This window comes from Limulus polyphemus, unplaced genomic scaffold (assembly GCF_000517525.1).
Source record: "Limulus polyphemus unplaced genomic scaffold, Limulus_polyphemus-2.1.2 Scaffold1104, whole genome shotgun sequence".
In the NCBI taxonomy this organism is placed as follows: Eukaryota; Metazoa; Arthropoda; class Merostomata; order Xiphosura; family Limulidae; genus Limulus; species Limulus polyphemus.
In genome coordinates, this window is record NW_013666714.1 from 92,684 (window position 1) to 119,140 (window position 26,457).

At 32.7% G+C, this 26,457-nt stretch overlaps 1 protein-coding gene across 1 annotated transcript in view; it reads left to right on the plus strand.

Annotated features, from left to right (window-relative positions):
- Positions 1–1,235: 1,235 nt before the first annotated feature.
- The window catches only part of LOC106462147 (tachykinin-like peptides receptor 99D), a 57,374-nt gene continuing 32,152 nt past the window's right edge, over positions 1,236–26,457 (plus strand). The window contains exon 1 of the mRNA XM_013922041.2: positions 1,236–1,813. Within this exon, the coding sequence (XP_013777495.1) occupies positions 1,398–1,813 (416 nt within the window). The 5' untranslated portion in view covers positions 1,236–1,397. The remainder of the gene's footprint in view (positions 1,814–26,457) is intronic.

The following is a 26,457-nucleotide window of genomic DNA, read 5'->3' on the forward strand; positions in this document are numbered from 1 at the left end:
CATTGTCAGTCAACACCTGATAGATTACAAACACTGCCCTTCAGCACCTGAAAGATTACTAACACTGTGAGAAAGCACATGAAAGGTTACAAACACTGTCAGTCAGCACCTAAAAGATTACAAACACTGTCAGTCAGCACCTGAAAGATTACAAACACTGTCAGTCAGCACCTGAAAGATTACAAACACTGTGAGAAAGCACATGAAAGGTTACAAGCACTGTCATTCAACACCTGAAAGATTACAAACAGTGTCAGGCAGCACCTGAAATATTACAAATATTGTCAGTCAAGGCAGTGTTTGTAATCTTTCAGGTGTTGTAGTTTTCTTTTTGTTATAGCATTGTAGCTATTTATGATGTTTCTACAAAGTAACTTTCCATGGTTTAGCTTTTCAAAATGTTTCGCTATTGTAACTTTCCAAGTATTTCATTATTTTAGCTTTCAGTGTAACAACATAGTATAGTCATTCATGTGTTGTCTAACAATACAGTCGTCCAGGTTTCAAACAGCTAACGGCACAGCCAGTCATTCAGGTGTTAAAAAATGGTAATTTTTCAAGTGTTACTTCGTATTAATACTTCAGGTACTTTTAGCTGTTGGTAACCAATATCACATTTTAGACATTAGCAATAGTGTACTGACAATGTAACCTTTCATATGCTTTCTTACAGTGTTTTTAGTCTTTCAGGTGTTGACTGACAATGTTTGTAATCTTTCAGGTGTTGAATGATAGTGTTTGTAACCTTTCATGTGCTTTCTCACAGTGTTAGTAATCTTTCAGGTGCTGAAGACTCACTTTTGGAGTTAAAAACCTTTTTTTTTAAAAATTTCACAATAAAATGTTGTTTTACATGTTTTTTATGTACTCAAGCTGAAAAGAAATGTATTGTATTTATTATTTGTCGTTGTGTCGAACGACAAAATTAAATAAAGTGAATTTCTATTGACCCAAAAGGAAGAAATCCCACCGATCTCCTTCTGCGTGTGCGCACTGTGTCGTCACTCTCACATCACCCCTTCCTTGAACTACTCTCACAGATGTAAGTTACTGGTTAGAAGTCGTGCTCTTTATGAATCGCTAGTCGCAGGTTAGAGACACGAATCTGAATTTCCCCGGAAACTAACTTGCTTGGTTCTTTTGTAAGTTGTACATGATTCAATGAAATTCTAATTCTTGATCAACTTTTCATTCTGCAAAAATACTCAATAGCCTGTAATATGTAAAGAATAGCTATAGTAAATTAAAGCACCTGGTTGTCACTATTCATTTAGCTCAGTTTGTAAAGGTATCTTTCACGCAGAAACATTGGTTTTTTTTAAAGAACAAACGATAATCTGTATTAAATGAACTGATGTACGATTTGAGAGACAATTTTCTGATGTTAACAAATTGAAATGGACCAGAATATGAATGGAGACTACGTGTTGGATGAAAATGACACTTTATTATCTGCCAATGATACGTTTCTAAACGACATTCCAACAGAAAACGTTTACATTCTTCCATGGTGGCAACAGACGTTATGGAGTCTTGCTTTTGGAGGAATGGTCCTGGTTGCTACTGGAGGCAACGTTATCGTCATCTGGATCGTTTTGGCTCAAAGAAGAATGAGAACTGTCACCAATTACTTTTTAGTAAATCTAAGTTTGGCAGATACTATGGTATCGACGTTAAATGTCATCTTCAACTTTTCTTACATGCTGAACGGCGACTGGCGTTTCGGTAGTGCATATTGCAAAATATTCAACTTCATTTCTGTTCTGTCAGTAGCTGCCAGCGTATTTACCCTAATGGCAATCTCTATCGATAGGTAAGTTCCTGAGTACTTCGTTTATCCATTTCTTTACATAAAACAACTCTGAGCACCATCTGCAGTATTTTTCTTCCAACTATTCTGAAGTTTGTATTTTGTTTTATTTTGAATCTAAGTTTCTCACATAAAGAAATTGTATAAATAATTTTATATGATCACCGTATTTTCAGAAAATAACAAAGCATACTTAGAAATAGAAACAAACCCTTTCACTTGAATGTTTAAATGTTTGTACCAATTAGAATGTTGCTTGGTATTTAGATAAAATGAAGCATGGTATTAATTAGTGTATCGATAATTTAATCATATTTACGCTAATAATAAATAATGAATAATTATACTAATTACGTTCATAATAATTAAATGAATTTATCAAAACTCATTTGTCCTCCGGCGAGACAGAGATAAGTCTAGGCACTTTCAAAGCTCAATGTTGCTTTGTTATAAGATAAACAAATAAACAAAACTCAGTTTCAGCTGAGTTTTTAATAAAAATCTTTATACAACTGCCGTGTTTCTATTGTTCTTAATTTTATTTTTCTAATAAGTAAAAGCAATAATATTTAATTTCACGATAGGAAAACGTAATGATATCGACGTTCGTAACAATTATGAAAAATATGATAATGACATTCGTAAGATCTAGAGTTAATACTGTTTTAATTCATAACATCTAAATGTGATGTGTTTAACGTAATGTAAATACAGTACATTATAAGCACGGTATATAGTTTTTTGTTTTGTTTTTATGCTTACATATTTCGCATTTTCATCTGTTTAGTTTTGGTGGGAGTGAGAGAGAGACAAAACCTCGAACTTATATGAAAGTTCGTTTACGTTTCGTAGAACTCATTTCGCTTTTTTTACCATAGCTAAACCGTACTAAGTAAATAATTCTGTATCATAAAAGTATGATAAATTTCTACCCTTATCATAAATATCAATCCATTGTCTGTGATACAAATAAGCGTGTAAAACTAACATAAAATATGATTATATCCTCATGTGGATTATACTGTTTGTATTTGTTAAACCTGAGCTCGAGAGTAAATACTAAAAGGAGTGGGAGTCTCGGCCTCACAAATTGTTATATTGTACAAACGTTAGACTCTACAAAAGATTAGCGTCTTTCTACTATTCTTGTAGGTTTTTAAAAATGTTACTATAATTTACCGATATTTTCATTTTAATGCAGTGTACGTGAATATAGAAAATAAAGTTTGATTAAAATGTGTTAATGAAGTGATCTTAGAAAGATATGTATTTCCGGGTGTAATATATATACTTTTAGTTACTTTATGTACATGTTATCATGTTAATAAAACAGTTTATGTAAATGTCAGAAAATAGATGAATTTCACTGCACTTAAATTATCACATATAGATATGGTAAGCTAGTACAGTTCAACAGACAAATAAGTGTAAGTTAAACTCAATGTACTGAGTATCGTTTATCATCAAGTGTAGTATATATTTATTGCATTTTTTTACTCTTTTTACTTAAAGGGATTGGAAATTAACCTCAGACGATGAAGTTTAAAATAGTATTTTCAATATTCCTGATACTTTTGTTCTTCTGTTGTCCAGTTCTTGTTGCTACGATGATTTATATTTTATTATTACAAGCTATGTGAAATTGGTATCATAAGTACGATAGTACTTATAGTAGAAAGGGCCAGATGTGCAATATGTGTAATACAAAATAAAATCTCAAACATACTGCACACAGAATAAAAAAAAAAACTTTATGAGCACTCTATACACACCATTGAGTAGTAAACAAACCAACGGCATTCTTACTATCTGAATAATTAACATTGTTAGAAAGGGATAAATAGCTCTCTTCTGCCTTCACCTTATGCAAATCTAAATGCACATGAGTGGATCATGTTACCTTGGCTAAAAGCGTTTTCCTTAGTTTTACTTATAACCTTGGAAATAACAATAACCATTTTGCAGTACTACTAAGAATCTAACAATAAACCAGTAACCATATTCTATGAGTACTAGCACACTCTGTGAGTTGCCTAGTAACAATCTGCTCTTATATCACGTACGTGTGTGCGATTGTTTATGCACACATGCTACTTGATCAACTTGCAGCTGTATGAGCTAGATAAAAAACGTGAACTATGTAGATTTTCTAGATATAGGTTCTAACTATGATCTAACCTTTGAAAGCGAAATTATCAGTTCCATACATCTGACTCAAAGGCTCTATGTTGACCAAAGCAATTGTATCATAGCAGACGGTGCCTAAGACGTGAGGACGAACGCTACCATTGCTGAAGTCTGACATGGCTTTGCTCGAGTGTTCTGGAATGAAAAAAAGATCAATAAGATGTATAATTTACCTTTGCTTTGCTTTTAAACTAAGTATGACCTATCAACATCTAAGCTTCTACTTGAAACAGTGCGATTTTTATAACATGCTTTTCAAGGAATCAAAACGAGAAGAAAAGAGAAAATCTTATGCTGATAAATTTGAAAAGCTTTGTCCCAGTGAAGAGCGTATGACTGCAAGAATAGTTATAAGGTTAGAATCAATAATGCTGAATATGCGAAACAAGTCTTAGCCATTAATACAGCCAAAGAAAAGGCTGCCACCCTGGCTACATGAAAGAAAAGCTATAGCAAAGATAAGCAAAAGCCAGGAAATGTTGAGAGATAGCTCTAAGAAAAGCTACGATAAGGATAGGCCTAGAGCCCAGTCACCCTCAAGGCTTAGTACAAAAAAAGCTATGAGACAAGTGTAAAAACAATTTAATAAATAAAAATTAGGAAGTAGGAATGGGAACACCAAAAGTGAGGAAACAAGGTAGGAATGGACGAGATAACAGTAAACACAAGGTGATTTTCACACAAAGCAATCTCAAAGTAGGTATAACCATCGTACCGTCTATTCCTACTTCGTGTTTTACTTTGAACGTTGATCCAACTCTGGACTTGAATTGAGTTTTATCAATAGCTAATCTTTTCTAAATACTCGACAAATTTTAAATTTTTAAAAATCCGTGGATTTGATACTATTCTTTTGGTCTACCCCTTACCAGTCTCACTTACAACATCAAATATCCCCTTATGATGTCACGAATTTTGTTAGGGTCGCGTAATTTGATCACATACATGTATCTGTACTTGGTTGCTGAAACAAAGTTTACAATAGAGAGATTTAGCTATATTTCATTTAGTTTGAACAATTACCAAGTTAGAAAAAGCACACAAAGTAGGAATGGAAGGAACAATGGCCACACCCACTTTGAGATTGCATTGTGTTAGAAACCACCAAGTGCTGTAATATTATCTCGTTCATTCCTACCTTGTTTCCTTACTTTCTGGTGCTCCCATTCCTACTTCTTATTTTTTTATTTACACATTTTTTACACTTCTATATTAAGAAATGTGTGTGAATACCAAGCCAAAATGTGTCCTATCGTTTTCTTAACTGGTATATATCCACAAGGGCTTTTATTCAACACCAAAATTCATATGACAAGCTGAACAAAACTCGATCCAAACTTTAACTAAAATGACAAGTCAAACACTCATAAACTATCAACATTATGAATATAACATCTGAGCAGACATTTTGTAGTATTTTCTCATAGTGTCCATGCTTTCACCGGCTTTGGTGTTTGACACCTGTAGAGAAAATGCACTGAGTTTTGTAATTTCTATAAATCCCTCTTAAATACGTTTACATAAGAAAAGAAATGGCAAGATATTTCACTGTTGAGTATGTTTACATACAAAAAGAGAAATAGTAAGATATATTTTATAATCAGAAGTTTGAAACAAGAAGCTGGGAATGAATTTTTAGAATACAAATATTGTACCTCCCACTTCCAAATTGAAGTATGTAATTGAAGCATGTAATCTATCGGTGAGTTTTTAACTCAAGAATGTTAACTCGAAACCCTTCTCCGTAACTGTCTAATGCAGTTCACGTGTTATGAAACTGATTAATTTGGAAGGAGCACTCTAGGGTATTTATATAAAATGCTTTTAGTTATGAACTATCTTAGGTATTGCTTGAAGTAAATATGTTTTCCTCACTTTATTTACACTTTTAGCCATATATATATATACCAAATTTCCCCACTTCATCGTATCAGCAAATAACTGGGTTCAGGTTGTCTGTGTGTGTGATAGCTATACCTTGTTACTCGGATGTGCCCTAGGCTTTAACCGCGATATGCTGCTGAACACACTCTACACTTTCAGATGAGAGACGTTATAGCTAAGAGCCAATCCCATTATTCGGTTAAAAGTTATTGTAGTTGGCAAGTTCTACTAACTGATCACACACTCTCTCTCTCTAACTAGCAATTCCAAATTAGGGCTAGCTATACCTGAACCTTGGAGTCCCTGATATGGTATTTCAGCCCATGGTTGCGTACGGTACAGTTTCGATTAAGTATTAATTGTTTATTCAGATGAGTTTTGTAAGTAAGAAATACGAAACACCTTAATCTCTCAATTAATTTTAGTTCTGTTGTTTATTAGATAACCAATTATAATTTAAATCATCTGTATAATTTCGTACTATTTTAATGTTTTGTAAGCAATTTTCTCACTAAGCAGGGATTTTTATTTTTTCATCACCAAAACTATAAATTTCGGCGGGAAAGAAAAGTACGTTCAAGTCTATTCTTCGAAACCAATCGAACAGACAGTGGGAGGTTGTGAATCCGAGAACAGAATGGTCCACAGTTTTCTTCGTCAAAATTCACAATTTTGGTGGTGAGGGAACAATAATTATACAGCTTGTTCGATGATGAGCTGGTAGCATGAATGTTAATCTTCCAATACCTATATAAACAGAACAATATCTATATCAGATGTACTTTAGGTTGATGTTAAAAACTTTGACGATTATAAATATATATATATATTCAAATGGGAACATGAGGATTTCTAAAAATGTCGAAAAGTTAAATAATTTGATAAAGCTTTTTTTTTCTAAGTGCAAATTTGGGCAAAGCGTGACAAAGTGCCACATTGTGAAGAGTAATCTTAGGTTCGAGCCGCAAAATGTTGCTCGACACGCTCCGCACGTTCACCTATTTGGCGTTATAATTGTGACATTTAATCCTACTATTCGTTTAGAATATCCGTGTAGGTGGCGCATGTTTCTGTCTAGCCTCCCTCCCTTTAATCAATAGTTGTAATTTAGGGATGGCTGTAGGTCTAAGTCTTGGAGCCTCTGACATGGTCGTTTGGCTCAAGGTCGATAAGATGCGGTTCATTTTGAAAATACCAAAACTCAGAGTGCAAATTTAAGCCTAATTGCACAAGATTATGTTATTTTACACGACTATAATATCCATAGAGATAAATTATAAAATAAATCATAAATAATTTTATCGTAACATATTTCCATAATATACGGTATGTCTACAGAAGAAAAAAATCGACTCGTTAAAACACAAGATATGCGTATAGAAGTCTAAGTTGTACTCAGAACATATTTCAAGCTTCCTATCAAAACCCGTTGTTGTTGCTAGCCATATGGAACCTATTTGTAGAACACTGATTTTCAAGTTAATTATTAAACACTAGATGAAGCCAATGAAAAATACTCAGTCAGAAACTTACCTCTAATTTTGTATTAAGTATTGTCTCAAGATTCCAAAACGCTGCCAAAAATAAGAACCCGAGTAAAACAATGTGAAAGATGCTTTTATTGACACTTATGAAATTCTAATTGTATATCTACAATATCATCTTTACAAAGAAATCACAACAACAACAAAAATACATAATTTTTAAACAAAATTCAATACAAAGAAATCACAACAACAACAAAAATACATAATTTTTAAACAAAATTCAATAATTTTAAAGTAAACAGGGCAAGCAGAAAACATTGTTTCGTCATGGTATTTTCATTGCGATAAGAACAATATATATATATATATTAGGTAATGTTATATTTCCTTTTCAACTTTCACTTTCATTTCAACTTAGATACTAGATGTCGGACAGTTAAAATACAATAGACTAAAACTAAAATCTCAGCTTATTCCTTGCGTATTATTTCCTCAAAATAACACATTGAATGGTTACACGTCGTAATTCAATCTTACTTCTAAATAAATCTACCAGAGTGAATAAATCACAATTCCAAGTAAATCTACCAGAGTGAATAAATCACAATTCTAAGTAAATCTACCAGAGTGAATAAATCACAACTCCAAGTAAATTTACCAGAATGAATAAATCACAACTCCAAGTAAATTTACCAGAATGAATAAATCACAACTCTAAGTAAATCTACCAGAGTGAATAAATCACAACTCCAAGTAAATCTACCAGAGTGAATAAATCACAACTCCAAGTAAATTTACCAGAGTGAATAAATCACAACTCCAAGTAAATCTACCAGAGTGAATAAATCACAACTCCAAGTAAATTTACCAGAGTGAATAAACCACAACTGCGGGAGTTGCTAGCTTCAAATAATACATAAATACTTATTCGCTATTTCATAGAATAACTAGAGAACTTTTCCAGAAGGCATTATACAACATACTTTATTAGGTACGATCACAGAGAAAGTTTATAGAATATTTAGTTTTACATTTGTTTTTCTAGTAATCTCACCTATTAAGGTTTAGGACTGTTATACGTCTGCACTGTACAACAAATAAATTAAGGCCTCTCAATCCTATCTCGCCATTTCTTCAAACCATTACAATAAAATGTCTTGACTTTTCAAAACCAGAAGGATCACATCTTAATTATATACCATTACAGATTAACGAATGTTGGATATACAAGACTGTTGAGCTTAAGATTTATTTTTTAGTTATTTAATATTAAACGATTATTTAGTTTCACAAAACTGTGTTAAAAATTAATTATTTTAAAAGCGATAGTTATGACAAGTTCCGTTAAGTAACCCCGTATGAGTCGTACGTTGTGTATGCAGTTTAATCGTTGTACTAGGCTTTTGTAATACTGTTTACGTCATTTTACTCGAAGCTTCTATGTTTTCTCATTATGTAAATATTGTTGTCATTAGAGGGCTAGATATTTCTAGATTTTTCTGTGGCGTGTTATAAATACATGCAGATAGAGAATACACAGAAGAAGTTAAAGCAAGTTAGTGAAAGTGAATTTGGACAGCGTGATTGTTGGTCTAGCCATATCAGGCAATATCTAAAGTGAGTTTCACAGTGGTATTGTAACAAAAAAGATAAAGATGAAGAATTTATCTAAAGTAATTGAACTTGGACTTTGACACAAAGAAGACAATTATTTAAAGCTCTGGATACAACTGTGATAATCAATAGTGTAACGAATTTTAGAACATACGTTTGACTTGTTTTGAATATATTATTTTAAAACAAGTGGATTGTGTGCTATCCGTTTGTTGTTGACATTTATCGCCAACAAGTCACAGACACCTACTGTAAATAATCCGGCCCCATAAAACATACAACACAGTGAATATTTTAAACTGTTCCCTCTCGGTAAAACTTCATTTTAAACTGACATTAATATACACAAATTAAAATATATTCCAATTTTTTTCAGGATTGAATCATAAAAAGACATTATTATATACTAATTAAAACAAGTTTTTAGTTTTTGTCACTTAGTGATCTTAGATTGAAATTATTATGTACTAATTCTTATTTTTGTCAAACCTTAAAGACTGAATCTTAATCCAACATTAATGAATACTAATTTAAGCAAGCTTCATCCCCAGCTGGATAACAGTAAGTTTCTCGATTACCCCACGGTAGACAGAACACAGATAGCCTTTTCTATAGCTTCATATTAAAAACAATAACAAAATTACGCGTCTTCACGTATTAGGCCAGAAGAACTGAATATTAGATTGACATTACATGCTACATTTAAGGTTTTAGTAATTTTTTGAAGTTGTATTTATACTTTTATAGGTTATCTCACTTGGGGTCTGCCATTTTTATCGAAACGATGTGTTATCTTACTTGAATCCTGACATTTTTATCGAAACGATGGGTTATCTTACTTTGGGCCTGCCATCTTTATTGAAACGAGGGATAATCTTACTTGGGCTCTGCCGTATTTTTAGAAACGATAGGTTATCTTAGGATCTGCCATCTTTATCGAAACGATAGGTTATCTTACTTGGGCTCTGCCATCTTTTTAGAAACGATAGGTTATCTTAGGATCTGCCATCTTTATCGAAACGATAGGTTATCTTACTTGGGCTCTGCCATCTTTTTAGAAACGATAGGTTATCTTAGGATCTGCCATCTTTGTCGAAACGATAGGTTACCTTACTTGGGCTTTACCATCTTTATCGAAACTAGGTTTAATGGTAAAATGCTAACATACAAGAGTCGAAATCATAGGCGTTGACAAATATTAACTGTCAAGCGTTTCAGTGAAACAAATATTACTTAGTCAAAGATATAGGCGGTCCTAATGTAATGCATCATCTTCTTTTCTTAGGTATTAGATAAAGCTATCTGAAAACTTTGCTGTGTTAACTGATTCAGTGGTTCCGAAGCTCGAATCCACGAGATGGTCTCAGGGAACCTCGGCACAAATAAAAATATATCTTTGAAACTTTCTTGACTCCAGACAAGACTAATTTCAGCGATAATTTGACTTATTGCAATAAATATAACTAGAACGTTACTTGTTTTCAAAAGACAAAGTGCAGTGAAAGTAAGGCATGTGAGAGTGCACTTATTTAGGTGGAGGTTCTCAAGCACAACGGTATGATTGCAGACACACAACGCTAGAAACCGGATTTCGATATCCGTGGTGGGCAGAGCACAGATAGCCCATTGTGCAGCTTTGTACTTAACTTCAAACAAAGTAGATAAACCAACTCAGTCAGGGTGTCTAAGATATCGGAGGCCTAATTCAATTTCATCATTTTATACCACATTAAAGGCAAAAGACGTTACTCACACGAAAACTGTTTCGTCGTTAACTTTAAAACAATAAAGTACAGTAGCCAAAGACGCCAGTAAAAGCAAAAAAAATCTCATCATTATATTCATATCTACTTTCCCAACTTTGCATATATCACGTAAATATCATATTATTAATATGCCTTTAAAACATTATTATAGAATTAACTATATTTGTCATAAGACACAATATTCGACATATCCATTGTCCACGACGCTTTTCGGCAATCCAGTGTGATTAAAATACTATTATCATATATTCTTCTAATTCTTGAAATTCCCTAAGGGACTAGATTAAGAATGTATTGTTAAAAATATAATAGGCTTAACACAACGTTATATGACAAGTATAATTAGTTATAATCATGCTTCGCCGGCTTATAAAAGGCGTTCACACAATAAAGTTATCATTAAATTACCTACCCAAGGGCAGGTTCTTAGCTCATAGCTCCTCCCCTAACCCTCTTTTATCTTCGGCTTTCTTTATCTCACCATACAATCCCCCGTCCCTCAGCTTATCTAGCAGTATTTTTCTCTTCTTACCTCTACTCTGTTTCTCTTGAATCATTTTTTATAAGGATCATTTTCATCAAACTATCTTCTCGAACAATGTGTCCCACTCATATGTTTTGTTTTCTTCCGGATTTTTCTCATCAAGATTCTATTTTCCTACATCATCTAAAGTGTCTCTTCATTACTTGTTCAATCCAGAGGATTTTGTTTTTCATTCTTTGCCAAATCCTCACTCCAATGCTCTCTATTCTCACATTTGATGCTCCTATCTTCAGTTTTCTCCACATCTCTTTCGTGTAAGGATATCGCTAGCTGACGATCTCTTAGTACCTTAATAATGAAGATGAAGACGGTTGATAAAACATAAAACATTCTATTTAGAAGGTTTGAACGTTTCGGAATAACTTATTCCATCTTCAGCAAAATCTGAAAATTGCGCTACAAAGATGGTTATTACTAAATAAAATCTCTTCCTTGCTTGACACAACAACTCCATATATCACCATCTGTAACTTGAGCCACAACAAGATAATAACTGCCTTCCTCGACGATGCTTTAGGTGATACTAACACTGGATGCAGTTTTACAACATACCAAAGTATGCAGTGCAGGTAGGTAGTTTTATAATTATCCTACTATAATGTGAGAGAAGTTTGTTTGTGTGTTTGTTTGTTCTCTGACTCCTCCTAGACTTTAGCATTTGGACCTGTCAAATATGGTTTAATAAACTGGGAATGATTCGGAATGTTTCAAGAAGTTATTTTTATTTTCAAATGCACAAATTTCATAATTCTAAATATAGATTAGTTATTAGGGGTGGCTACTAGGGTTACTGATGGGATTTCTCCACTTTCCTCTTTCATTACATGGGGTATAAATACAGTCTATTTACTTTCAGTGATTTCTAGTATACTTAGGACAAAAACAGAAACTCGAAAAGGTTTTTTGTTGTACAAAACTTGAAGATAGCTTTTATATACGGAAACATCTATTAGCTGAGTTATTGCACAGGTCTTAAAATATAACGTTGATAAATAGAAACACTGGCACATGTAGATACGTAGATCTTGAAAGTCGAGTTGTTCAAAACTTGAAAATAGCGTTGATAATTGGACCAATTGTTGGTTGAGATGTTGCAAAAGAAATATCTGCTGAAGCTTTTCGCCAAACACTAATCATAGCAGAACCGTCTGGAAAATGATCTATAGGAAATAGTACAGCTTATAAAGTGAATCAGATCAACGTAGGCCGGTAAGGAAATCACTGATTGGCATGCCCTTTAGCCTATCAGGAAATGTCCCAGACCTACTGAAGGATGTGTAGATTGTATGGGAATTCTTTTTGGCGGCAAAGGACAGGTTTATGTGTTCTAATAGAGGTGGCTTCTAAAATATAGAATTGAAAGGTTGACAGACCATTTGCGATAATTTTAAACCTGCTATCTGTGTAGTTGTCAACACAAGTCGGGTTCACTAGTAAATGCTGGCCAATCGCTGATTCACATTTTGGTGGTAGAACTTTTGTTTTACAGGAGCGACATGGTAAATTCTTTTCTTTCACACTCTTAGTTCTTATGGATGTAGGTACATGTTGTTTAATTCTATCCTGCAATCTTTGTGAAGTGCGATATTCGCAGTGGCACGAGAATTCATAAATAGCCATACTTTTCTGTGTGGTAGGTATCGCATCTTTGTGTGTTACAGGCAACAACTTACGTGTGGAATAAGCACAGTAGGGGTTCACTGCAGGAAAACATTTAGTAATGGCCATTTTCAATTGTTTTTCAAATGTTGTTGAAATGTTACCAATCCATGGTAGTTTTAGGTAAACAGGACAGTTGTTAAGACCAAATTTTGGGTCAGTTGAGAAGCTTGCAATTTTCCTTGAAGTAAATTCGGTGACGAGGAACCCACTTTGAGACTAATAATGACTGGAGACGGCTTGAATGGGTAATGAAGAAAAACTTTAATATTAGTTTAATATAACAGCAAATGTACCTGATGATGACAAAACCTTGTCGAAACGTTGTACATTTGCTGTTATGTTAACCTTATATTAAAGTTTTTCTTCATTACCCATTTAAGCCGTCTCCAGCCATTATTCCTTGAAGTAATTTGATTGATGACGTTTTCTGGATACCCATTTTCTAGTAAAATAGTTTTAATTGTCTTCAAATTTGCCATTTTTAAAACTGAAATAAAAATGATAGATTTCAATTCGAAATCTAGTTTAGATTTTGAACAGATAACTAGAGCCCGATGAAGTAAAGTAGCAATAAGGTTTGTTTTGCGACTTTTAGAACTAAAAGAATCCCATTGCATGTATTGTCCTGTAAAAGTAGGTTTTCTGTATATACTGGTGAGAAAAAGAAGGTCATCTTTTTCAACTAAGACGTCTAGGAACGGTAAAGAGTTATGTTGTTCCTTTTTGAAAGTAAGTTTGAGAGCCAAGTGCAACGAGTTTAGGTCTTGTAAGAACCACTCACATTCCTGTTATCAACGTTATATTTTAAGATCTGTGCAAGAACTCAGCTAACAGATGTTTCCGTATATAAAAGCTATCTTCAAAAATAGTAACACCATTTATATCAAGAACTGGTAAAACATTGATTCTACAATTGCATTTTGTTTTCAAATCCACTCAATTATTTGAGATATTTCTTTTTCATACATTGGTTATACACTTTTAAGATACACACACTAATATTCAATGAGATATTTTTAAGTCAGTGTTACAAATTGCTTTTTTAAATGTTATTTAAGTAATCAATCCAACAAGATTGACAAGAGTGACTATATTTTTATGTACTTTCAATCTTTATGTTGCCACTGGCATATTTCGAAAAAAAAAAACTTTCATAAACCTCTCACTGTGCATGACAGGGGTACATCTCCTAGTTTTCTAAATTAAACGCAAAAAAAATACATTTTGTATTATTAAATGTCCAACTTAAGCAGCAAATAACGTAGCAAAATATGCATATTATTTTTTATTATTAAGCAAATTACAAAATCCATTTCAAGGGAATTAGTTCAGGCTAAATAATATTCGAAATCTGACAAGAGTAAGTTTGACACTTACATCCATTTCAAGGGAATTAGTTCAGGCTAAATAATATTCGAAATCTGACAAGAGTAAGTTTGACACTTACGAATTTTCTTCGATGACATAATATTTGTATATAGAGGAATTTCTTATATTAATTTATTAACAAAACTGATATGGCAAAAAAAATAGAAATATTTATCACATTCTCTTACAATTGTGTTTCTGCTTAGAATTTTTTATATTCAATAAATTGTGATTTCAAAATGATTATTTTGTGTTATCTTTTTTTTTTATATAGAAGCTTTCTATATTCATGTTGCAGTGACAGCTGCCTCAAGACAGCTGGATGAAGCTGATATACATTTCACTAGCACAACGGTATGTCTGCGGACTTACAACGCCAGAAACCGGCTTTCGATACCCGTGGTGGGCAGAGCATCGATAGCCTATTGTATAGCTTTGTGCTTAATTACAAAAAAAACCGCACCTATCGAATTTATTTGAACCAATCACAAAATATAAATCTAGAAAAATTATATATTCTATGTCCACTCAATGTAAAAAGTAAATTTCAGAAGTAACAAGGAAATATTTAAAACTAAAGAAATAATTTTTTAATGTTATTCCTATAGATCTACAGTTGATAAACCTTGTTAATTGTGTAAGTGATGGCATCTAGAATCTTCAAAATGTGAAGCTAAATCAGAGATCTTCGCTCTCTCACTATTTTTTGTTCAGGCATATATCATTTTCAAAAGAGTTGTTTTTTGTTTTAAAAAAAATAATAATAACATGTTCACTAATCTATGTTGAAATTGTTTGTCAGAATCAATTTGGCTTCATGGCTCATCTTCTAAGACTCCAATGTATCACCATTAAAAGTGAGATTATTTCATGCGACCGTCTAGAGTTTTCCAAAGGCAGCTTCAGATAACCCTAATCTCACGTTTTGGCCGAATCTTATGAAAGCTATCAAAATTCCTCATGTACTCCAGAAATATTCCAAGAAAGAACATTTTCTCCGGACTCAAGACGGATATTTTAAAGACAGATGTCGTTTTCAATCTAAAACTAGGGTTAACTTCCCGAGTAAAAATCAAAAGTGCGCTTAATTGTGTTAATTGCAAGTTGAGGTAGACAGAACATAACTCACGCAAAAAAACATGGGATAAGTTATGATTAACTCATGCAATAAGTTATGATTAACTCATGCAAAAACCATGACATAAATTATGATACTTCTTGTAAGAATATACGACATTACTACGTAAACGTTAAGTTCCAGTTACAACTAGTTTCGAAAGTATACCAGTAATCTTACCCAATTTTCACTCTTATAATTATCTACACTAGAGGGTGTCTTAGCGGAAATTAATCACTTAAATGCCGGAAAATGTAATAATACTTACATACTCTGGGTGAGCGTGTGTTTTCTCGTATCAAAGCCACATCGGGCTATCTACTGTATCCACGGAGGGGAATCGAATTGCTGATTTTAGTGCTGTAAATCCGAAGATTTACCGCTGTCTTATCGGGAGACACATGCTCTGGAAGAAGAATATTAGAGAACAACTATACATAAATCACACCAACAATGCACCAACAGTTTTTCTGAAAAATATTTTGGAAACAAATATGAATCAATGAAAATAAATTTAATATAACTCTTCTTTTACACCAGAATTGTAAAATGGAATATTACGCTAATGCACTAAAGGCATTTTACCGCGAATGTATTACATCACTCAAGTATTGGAAAGAAAATATCAATTTGATTATATTATTTCCCCGAATGGAGGCCGAGGGCCACCGGGAGGGGTCACCTGTTTTAACCACTCAAACCAGTATACAGTAGTGTGTTGTCTGTCAGTCAGTCAGTAGACACTAAAAATGACGTTACATGACGAGAAGAATTATTCACTCTGTACGCTTCAACACAGCATGACATATGTACTTTAAAAGCAAGAAATAAAAATATTTGTTAACCTTAATTTTCATTTTATTTACTCTTGAAACAGATCTTTCGGGGCCCTGCGTAAGAATATATCTAGTTATATTTTCTGATCTTAAACAATTTTAATTCGAAAATAAGACACACAAAACGCATTAGTGTGAACGTGCTTGTTATAAATAGAATTTGTAACACTTTTTGTCTCTATTGTATGTCTGCGGACTTACAACGCTAGAATCCGGGATTCGATACCCGTGGTGGGCAGAGCATCTCTGACACTTATATTGTTATATCAGTTTTATTTCTTTTTTTGAAGTTAAGCACAAAGCTACACAACTGGCTATTTGTGCTCTACTCACCACCGGTATCCAAATCTGGTTTCTAGCGTTGTAAGTCCGCAGACATATCGCTGTACAACTGGCGGCTATATAAATTTTAAAGCATGTGACGTTTAAAGCATAAAACGTTATAAATTAATTAAGTTATGAGTCAAGCAAAACAATAATATTCCATCCAAGTAATTTAATATAAGGGCATGGCATGGCCACATGGTTAGGGTGCTCGACTCGCAATACGTGGGTTGCGTGTTTCAGTCCCTGTCACCGGAGGTGCTCGCACTTTCAGCCGTGGGGGCGTTATAATTTAACGGCCAATTACATTATTCGTTGGTAAAAGAGTAATCCAAGAATTGGCGGTGGGCGGTGTTGACTAGCTACCCTTCTCTCTAGTTAGCCCTCTTGTAGGTTAGGGAGAAATTGATTGATTTATTTTTAAAGTTAAGCACAAAGCTACACAATGGGCAATTTGTGCTCTGCCCACCACCGGTATCGAAACCCGGTTTATAGCGTTGTACGTCCGCAGACATACCACTGTGCCACTGGGGGGTGGGGGGGGGGCAGGGCGAAATTGAAAACAAACAAGTCAGACAAGAGTCGCCCAAGGGTTGGCGGTATGTACTGTTAACTAGCTGCTTCTCATTTAATCTATCAGTATAAAATTAGAGACTGCCACTACAGATAGCCCTAGAGTAACTTTGCGCCAACGTCCGAAACAAAAACCTTTTGAAAATATACCCAGATTCTGCTATAATTAAGACAGAAGCTACATACAAATAATTAGAGATAAGAAATATTACAGACAGATTAAAAACGATTGTTTTCTTCATGCTGAAAAAACAAACTAGGATTAATAATCCAGTATATACGCATCTTTTAACAATCTTTTTTTTCTAGAGTTTGTTTGTTTGTTTGTAATTAAGCACAAAGCTACACAATGGGCTATCTAAAACATAATTGTTATCTTTGACTAAGTTTCAGAATAAATAAAACATAATTGTTATATTTGACTAAATTTCAGGACAGACAAAACATAACTATTGAAAAAACAAAATATAACTGTTAAAAACTATGACACTTATGAGCTGACATATGAAAGCACAGTGAAAGTAAACTAAGTTTCAGGACAGACAAAACATAATTGTTATATTTGACTAAGTTTCAGGACAGACAAAACATAATTGTTATCTTTGACTAAGTTTCAGGACAGATTTTGTCCTGAAACTTAGTCAACGATAACAACTATATTTCGTCCGTCCTGAAAGTTGGTTTAATTTCAAGGATGAAAATGAGTACATGTCAAACTTAAAACCAACAAAACTGTCAAAGTAGTAATAATTCTTCGAAGTTCATTTACAGACACCGTGCATATTCTTTAAAATAATCTGAAATACTTTTCACATTATGTCTGAATTTCTTAATCTACTTTAGAACGTCTTTTATTTTGAAAACACTAATATTTTTCAAGGTAGACCGAAAATGACTATAGACCAGGTTTATTAATGTCATAAAAATCATTTTGTGTTTCCATGATTATAATATACTGCGTTTTGTGCCACTTTTAAGACTCTTTATTTTACACTTCATTATTTTGTTTGTTTGTTTTGAATTTCTCGCAAAGCTACACGAGGGCTATCTGCGCTAGCAGTCCCTAATTTAGCAATGTAAGACTAGAGGGAAAGCACCAAGTCATCACCACCCACCGCCAACTCTTGGGCTACTATTTTAACAACGAATAGTGGGATTGACCGTCACATTATAGCGCCCCCACGGCTGAAAGGGCGAGCATGTTTGGTGTGACAGGGTACACTTCATTAAGCTTCATTGTTGCTTGTTTATAATTTCATAGCTTTAGGTTATTATAAATTCAGTACCCTCACTATCACACATGGTCTGTCAGAGCCGTAGAAAATATTGCAATATTCCGTGCATTCTGTGAAAAGAACACAAATCCACTAAAATAACCGACACTCCAGCTTACTGGAAGCCAAATACTGTTTCCAAAAATTCCCTTAGTTTGATAGTTTTACAAGATCTTGTAATATTTTCAGTTATCTTTATTCGCTTACGATCATTTAAAAATGATTTATTGCTATTTATGTAATTTCTTAAAATATTTAACAATTTAAATAAAGTCTAAAAAAAGACCTGTTTTTCCATAAAAACAACTTGATTGAGGAAAAACAATTAATATATTGACATTATGAAAATAACTATGACATTTTTTGAATATAAGTTGAAGGCATTTTATCTGTGCAGATTTTGTTTGATTAAAATATTGTGGTTTTTAAGGAACAAAAGCGGTAGATACCCTCGTCCACACATTTATAATACATTTTTGTCTATTATACTGAACCCTCAAAAAGGTATATATCAAATTAGGTGTGAATGCAACAAAAATATATATTAGTTAAACTAGACGTAATTTGAAATATCGTCTTAATGAACATAAAGGTTACGTTCGTAATAAAAGGATCATAACTTTTCCTCTTGCTGAAGACATTGTCGAAACAGGTCATTCAATACAATGGTAAGGAACAATAAATTTAAATGAATTTAATACTCAAAGTAAATTAAATATTAGAGAATCAATAGAAATTTTGTGCTGTAAAATAAATAATTCTTTGTTAAATAGAGATGGAGGGTTAGCTGACGATAATGCACAATTTTGCACAATACAATTCTTATGTACAATACTCATACCACCCTCATAGATTGCAATGAGTTAAACTTTTCTTTATAAAATTACCCGCTTGTCATGTAGGTTTTTACTCCTGATGATGGTAGTGTAAAGCTACCGAAACATGTACAATCTCTTTAATTTTGACCGTTAACCAAATTAATTTTTATTGTGTATTTTAAAGGTTGATCTTGTTTTTAATTATAAAATTTATTGTACAAGTTGCCTTCTACAGCCAAATTACAATGATTAAATATAAAAATTGTTTTTGCAAACAGTTTCCTGCTTTAACAATACAGTTCATACAACAGTTTCCTGCTTTAACAATACAATTCATACATATATTCTGCACATGTTAGTTTTTCGTCAGTTTCCTGCTTCAACAATACAGTTCATACATATATTCTGCACATGTTAATTTTTTGTCATTTCTGATACAACCCCAAACTCAACATTACTTTCATCCACAATCTCTGCTGTTGAATGATAGAAAGCCATCATCATTTCTTCAACAATAGAAATGATGTATAATTCATTGATTTCATCATTAAGGATTAAATTACTATTGGTCCTGTAAGATCAATATCTAATCGGTAAATTATAAAGCTGATCACGTTTTCAGAAATCAAGAAAAAAGTAATGTTTCCAATTTTCCACTTAGTGTCCTTTAACATAGCATTTCTCAACCTTTTTAGTAACACCTAAACTTCAAGAAATTTCACGCGGCCTACCACAGAAACGTATTGAAGTACGACACATATGGCAGTGTTGTTTCATAATTGCTATGTTGGATTCTTGCGCGTGACATTAATTTTTAGTTAACATTTAGAGAGGTATTATGTAGTTTGCATTATACTTTTGCTGTTTTGCAATTTTGTTTTCAAATATTCTCGTATAATTTTAAGACTTTTCGCGGTCCACCGGTTGAGAAACACTGCTTTAATACATTATTTAACTCTAGCTAAGCCTAATACATTATTTAACTCTAGCTAAGCCAAATATAAATCTTACTTTCACACATGTTCTATCTAATCTAGAATGTAATATCTTAATTTACATAAAATTCGTCTAATCTAATTCCTTAAGTCAAACCTTCCATAAGCAACTGTGAAATATTTGTATATAGAGTTCTACCAAGCCCAAAATTTAACTTGGCATGTTCTGTCAAAATCTACGTAAAACGTTTCCTTACCTATTATGTAATGTCAAAATCTACATACAGATGTGCGTAACGTTCGTTTATAGATTTCTATATAATTTAGTGTATACATCAAACTCTATGTTCTATGTTGTTTCAGAAAAGTAAGTATGTATGCTTTGTCTTATAGATTTTTATATGTGACTATGTTATAAAGATGTGTGTGAATGTTGGTTTTTTGAAAGTATGTGTACACGTGACTGTTTTGTAAAACTATAGTTAAAAGTGACTGTTATATGGAGAGTGATGTGTGCGTTTCTTTTGTAAAACTATGGTTAAAAGTGACTGTTTTATGGAGAGTGATGTGTGCGTTTCTTTTGTAAAACTATGGTTAAAAGTGACTGTTTTATGGAGAGTGATGTGTGCGTTTCTTTTGTAAAACTAAGGTTACAAGTGACTGTTTTATTGAGAGGTGATGTGTGTGTTTCTTTTGTAAAACTAAGGTTACAAGTGACTGTTTTCTTAGAAACTGTGTGTACATGCGACTGTTTTATAAAACAACGTGTGTGTATAAGCGATTAAGTAATTGTGTATGTGTAAAATTTTTAGTAGTGTTTACCTATAATATTGCTTTATAAAACTGTGTATCCACATGGTTGAATTATAAAAGAGTTTATATAAGAGGTTGCTGTTGTTTTAAAAATTATATGTATAAGATTGCTTTATAAAACTGTGTATACGTGTGGTTGCTTTATAAAGCTGTGTATACGTGTGGTTGCTTTATAAAGCTGTGTGTACGTGTGGTTGCTTTATAATATTGTGTATACGTGTGGTTACTTTATAAAATAGTGTATATATTTGGTAGCTTTATGAAATTGTGTATGTTTACACATGTAATGCTGATTTAAATCAAACACCTGTAAAATAACTTACTGATGAAAGCCTTATTCTACAGATCTCCAAAAAATAGCTTACTGATGAAAGCCTTATTTTACAGATCTCCAAAAAATAGCTTACTGATGAAAGCCTTATTCTACAGATCTCCAAAAAATAACTTACTGATGAAAGCCTTATTTTACAGATCTCCAAAAAATAGCTTACTGATGAAAGCCTTATTCTACAGATCTCCAAAAAATAGCTTACTGATGAAAGCCTTATTCTACAGATCTCCAAGATCCATTTTGCTGAGGACTTGATTATAATTATCTGAAAGCCATAAAATATTCAACTATTCTCAAACAACTTTTAATAATTAGGTGCTGCGCACCAAAAATTAGGATTTTGGAGAGAGGGCGTTGCCTGTGGGTCTCTTAATGGACACTAAGACTATATGTGTTAAGTCTCGAACAGGGTAAAACTGATCATATAAAAACAGTGACACATCATGCCACAAGACAAAAATTTACGCTTCTCCACTCTCAACCAATAGAACATAAAAAAATATGAAGTCAAATACGCGATAGTTACAACATCTTCGAAAAAAAAACACATGTTACACCATATTTCTTCTCCACGTTCATTTATCACAAATAATAATAGTGTTATAAATAGATTCTGTAAGGGTTTCCAAGAACGACATTATCTTTCAAAATGTAAGTTTTGTTGCAATGAGACCAAATTAAGTGTGTATGTAATTGATTCTCAAGTACATCTACAGGGAAAGAAGGTTGGACTTGGTAGACAGTACATCCAATAAAGAGTAACAATGATTATCAAGTACATCTACAGGGAAAGAAGGTTGGACTTGGTAGACAGTACATCCAATAAAGAGTAACAATGATTATCAAGTACATCTACAGGGAAAGAAGGTTGGACTTGGTAGACAGTACATCCAATAAAGAGTAACAATGATGGCTAGGTCTCACAATTATACATATCTCACAAATAAAGGAAGTTTACCTGAAAAGTTGAACCGAACATGGGAAGGGGATGAAATCCTCACATATTTTTAAAATCCTCTCTGGAAGAGGAGATACACAAAGTTTTCAGTCGTAAAATATATGATCTGAAATTAAGTTTCAGTTGTTTTTATGTTGGGGAATCAATCCGTAAAATGCTTTTAGTAGACAGTCGTATAGCTAATAGTTAAGGTAGATATCTAAATATATTAAGTAATTTATAATGGTTGGAGACGGCTTGATGGGTAATGAAGAAAAACTTTAATATAAGTTTAATATAAGATAAATAATTTATCTTCACGTAGTGACCCGAAGCAAACTAAGTCACACTTAAGTAACTGATCGTTTATAAGAAAGCTGTAGTTGAAATGTAAGGCGACATCTATCATGAATACGTTTTAAAGTTCAAAGTGTATCTCTTTGAGTCTGAATAGTGAAAACCAAATTTTCCACAGTCACCTATAGAGATTACTACAAAATTCACTATTCTGCTTGAAGCGGAGTAATCTTAAGAGCCAAGTTCAACACTTAAAATTCGATTGAGAACCTATTTTCCGCATGTGCAAACACAATAAGGTTTCGAGAGTACATATTTACTTTTAAGCGAGGAAAGCTACTATGAACCTGACTTTAAATCTAAATGGAGTCTTTGCTTTCTCTGAATTTGCTAGTAAGTCTTATGTAGATAAAAATGATAACATGATGCGATGATATATTAATGGTTTCACAACTGAACTGATCCCATTCAGTTCTGGTTGAACTTTGTTAATTAATCAATAACGTATCTTTTATACGTGAGCCCTTCACGTCACGTGTCCCCCTGACGAGACAGCTGTAAGTTTACGGATTTACAACACTAAGATTCGGAGTTCGATTCATGCTGTGGACACAGCAAATAGCCCAATGTGACTTTGCTCTTGAACATACTGCAATATAGAGCTACACCATTCTCGCCTAACACATAATCAGGTGTACTAGACTTACTAATCGTTACGAAATTTGCATGTGTATTTTAGATGTTTATAAATGTGAAATTCTATCCTTATACCTAATAACATTTTGTATTCTAGTGTCATGTTTGAAAACGACTTGCAAATCGATTTGAGGATAGGTTATACTGAAAAAGTCCATATAATTGATTTTCCACATTCAACATATGTCTTTTTGTACATATTAATATTGTCTTATTGTTTGTTTTGGAAAATTTAACTTTATTTGTTTGACATTGTTGACTTTATCCAAATTCTGTATATCATACTACTTGGAAAACCATCTTCATTCAAATACCTTTTCATATTATTCATTTCCTTAGGGAAATATGCATACATACTAGATAGCTTATAAGAGCTCTGTGAATTAATGTTTTAACCAAACTTATCTTAAATAAATCTGAAATCCAGCTACTGAAATTATGTTATAAACCTGTAAGTGTTTTCTTATGATACATATCACATTCAAATTTATTGTTGTTATTATTAACCAACAAGTTCTTCTTGCTCTTGATGTTCTACAGTAAATCATACGTTTTTGACTAACAGGATTTTGTAGCTCCCACTGACTAGATTTAGGTTTTAATACTCGTGATGGATAGAGCACAGATAAGCTCATAGTGTAGAATTGTGATTAACAGCGAACAAACACAAACAAATAAAATGCTCTAAAATCTGATTTATATGTTGAGATTAACTAGAGATGACAAAAGTAATATCAACGTACATTTGATATAGCTAGAATCCGGGTTTCGATGCCCGTGGTGGGCAGAGAACAAATAGTCCATTGCAAAGCTTTGTGAGCTGTTACAAACATTTGATAAAACATAGGTTTAAAGCTCAATTGGTCGCCTTCAAACCATTGTTTTTCACAGTGGCAAGTAAACAAATTGGCAACTGAAGGTGCTAATCTTGGTCCCTCTGAGAATTTGATCTATTTGGGACTACTAAAACGGAAATAAGATTCATTCTTGGCAAATCCTAGAACTTTATGGAAAACCTATTTTGGAAATATTTTATATTCATTTTGATATGATACGTTAAGTATTAGTTTTAGACTTTTCCACAACAAAATTTATTTAATATACATTTTTATTCAACTGTATTTTTTATTTCAGTAGAAAACTGAAAACCATTTTAATCGTATATTTATTAGAAGTATAATGTTTCAAAAACTCAACTAAAAACCAATTAATTCATGATTACATGTATCTATACTACAAACTATTGCTCTAACCGGACAACTTATTTTATGTATTTTGTGGAACTCCATGTAAAATGCCTAAATAACTGTCTGGTGACCTTAGTTTTAAGCATTAGAAGTATAATGTTTCAAAAACTCAACTAAAAACCAATTACTTCATGATTACATGTATTTATACTACAAACTGTTGCTCTAACCAGCCAACTTATTTTATGTATTTTGTGGAACTCCATGTAAAATGCCTAAATAACTGTCTGGTGACCTTATTTTTAAGCATTCTTGTTATGTAATTTATTTACATATTTTCAATTGTAAAAAATATTTAATTTAATTCTGCTATATTATTTCTTTAGTCTTTGCAAGATATTTTCTTAATCTAATAAGCTTAATGTTATCACTTGAAATACTATTAATTTTTAAACTATCATCTGTTTTATTCATAAACATTTCCCATTTCTTTTATCGGGTTTCATATAACTATTTTTCCTTTTTTTTGTTCTTTACTGCTAACAATTCTTCTTTGTTAACAGTATATGACCTATACTTAAGATCATAGTTACCTAACGATAACAAAGGTATTCCACTTGATGAGTTCTAAAACTATTTAATTATTCATTACTTTCATCCTCAGTTGATAATCCTCAACTTTAATGCAGTTTTTATGAAAAATGATTTAACCTTTATACAATATATTTTATTAATAACTGCATTTATTTACAGGAAATCTAATTACGATTACAAACCTTATGTTCAGTAGATAGTGTGCTACCTTTAAGTTAAGATAACTGTATTTATTTATTTATTTTTTAATATTTTAATATGTTCGTGATTGAACTCAATAAAATTCTAACGTATTCCCATTTTTATATATACTATTTATCTATGTAATTTTGGCGTGTAATTTAGTGAATGGGACACCAAATTATCCGTCCTAATTCTACAAAAACTAAGAAAACAACAATTAAAATTCATAAAAATTAGTCCCTCCAGTAGCTCAGCGGTAAGTCTATAGGCTTACGATGCTAAAAACCGGGTTTCGATACCCGTGGTGGGTAGAGCACAGATAGTTCGTTGTGTGGCTTTGTGTTTAACAACAACCAAACATAAAAACTGGAAAAAACTAAGAAAATGATAAACTTGTATTAGCTCATGTAAAATGTAAACATTTGTATAATTAAAAATGACATTACTGACCTATTTAAAAACATAATTACCTCGTTGCTTTTGTATTAAATCAAATTTACAGAACATTTAAAAAAAAGACATCATAATAGGACAAAATACAAATAAACTTAAACAAACAATACAAATTAATACGTCATATAGGTTTATAGGTTCTATCACTAGATGGCTAGAACAAGTATAAAAGAACATGCACATTTAGAGACGAATAGTAACATACGTGATCATGTTCTAGGTTAGTGTGACGTAGTTGAACATCACAGCATGTTTAATTAAGATTCTCACTAGAGGACGTGATGAGAAGAGCGCGTGCACAAAAGTCTTTGTTTGTTTGTGTTTAATACAATGGGCTATCTGTGTCGTGGATAAATGTGTACCTTGGATATACTGTAAATGACACGATGTAGTATTAGCACCACGTGGAAACGTATTTTTATTAGCACACGACACATGTGCTATAAGCGTGCTAGTAACACTATTGTAATAATCTCTGTTTCTCTTGAATACAAATAAAGCAGTTGAAAAGTTTTTTGGTGATAGAATGTAAAATGTATATTTTAAGATTTGTGCAAGGACTCAGCTAACAGATGTTTCCGCATATAAAATCTATCTTCAAATAAAGTAGTATTTTCTATGTTGTTGTTGTTGTCTGTTATTAAGCACAAAGGGCTATCTGTGCTCTGCCCACAACGGGTATCGAAACCCGGTTTCTAGCAGTATATGTCTGCAGACATACCACTGCGCCACTGGGGGGGGGGGGAGCATGTTTTTTTATATAAACG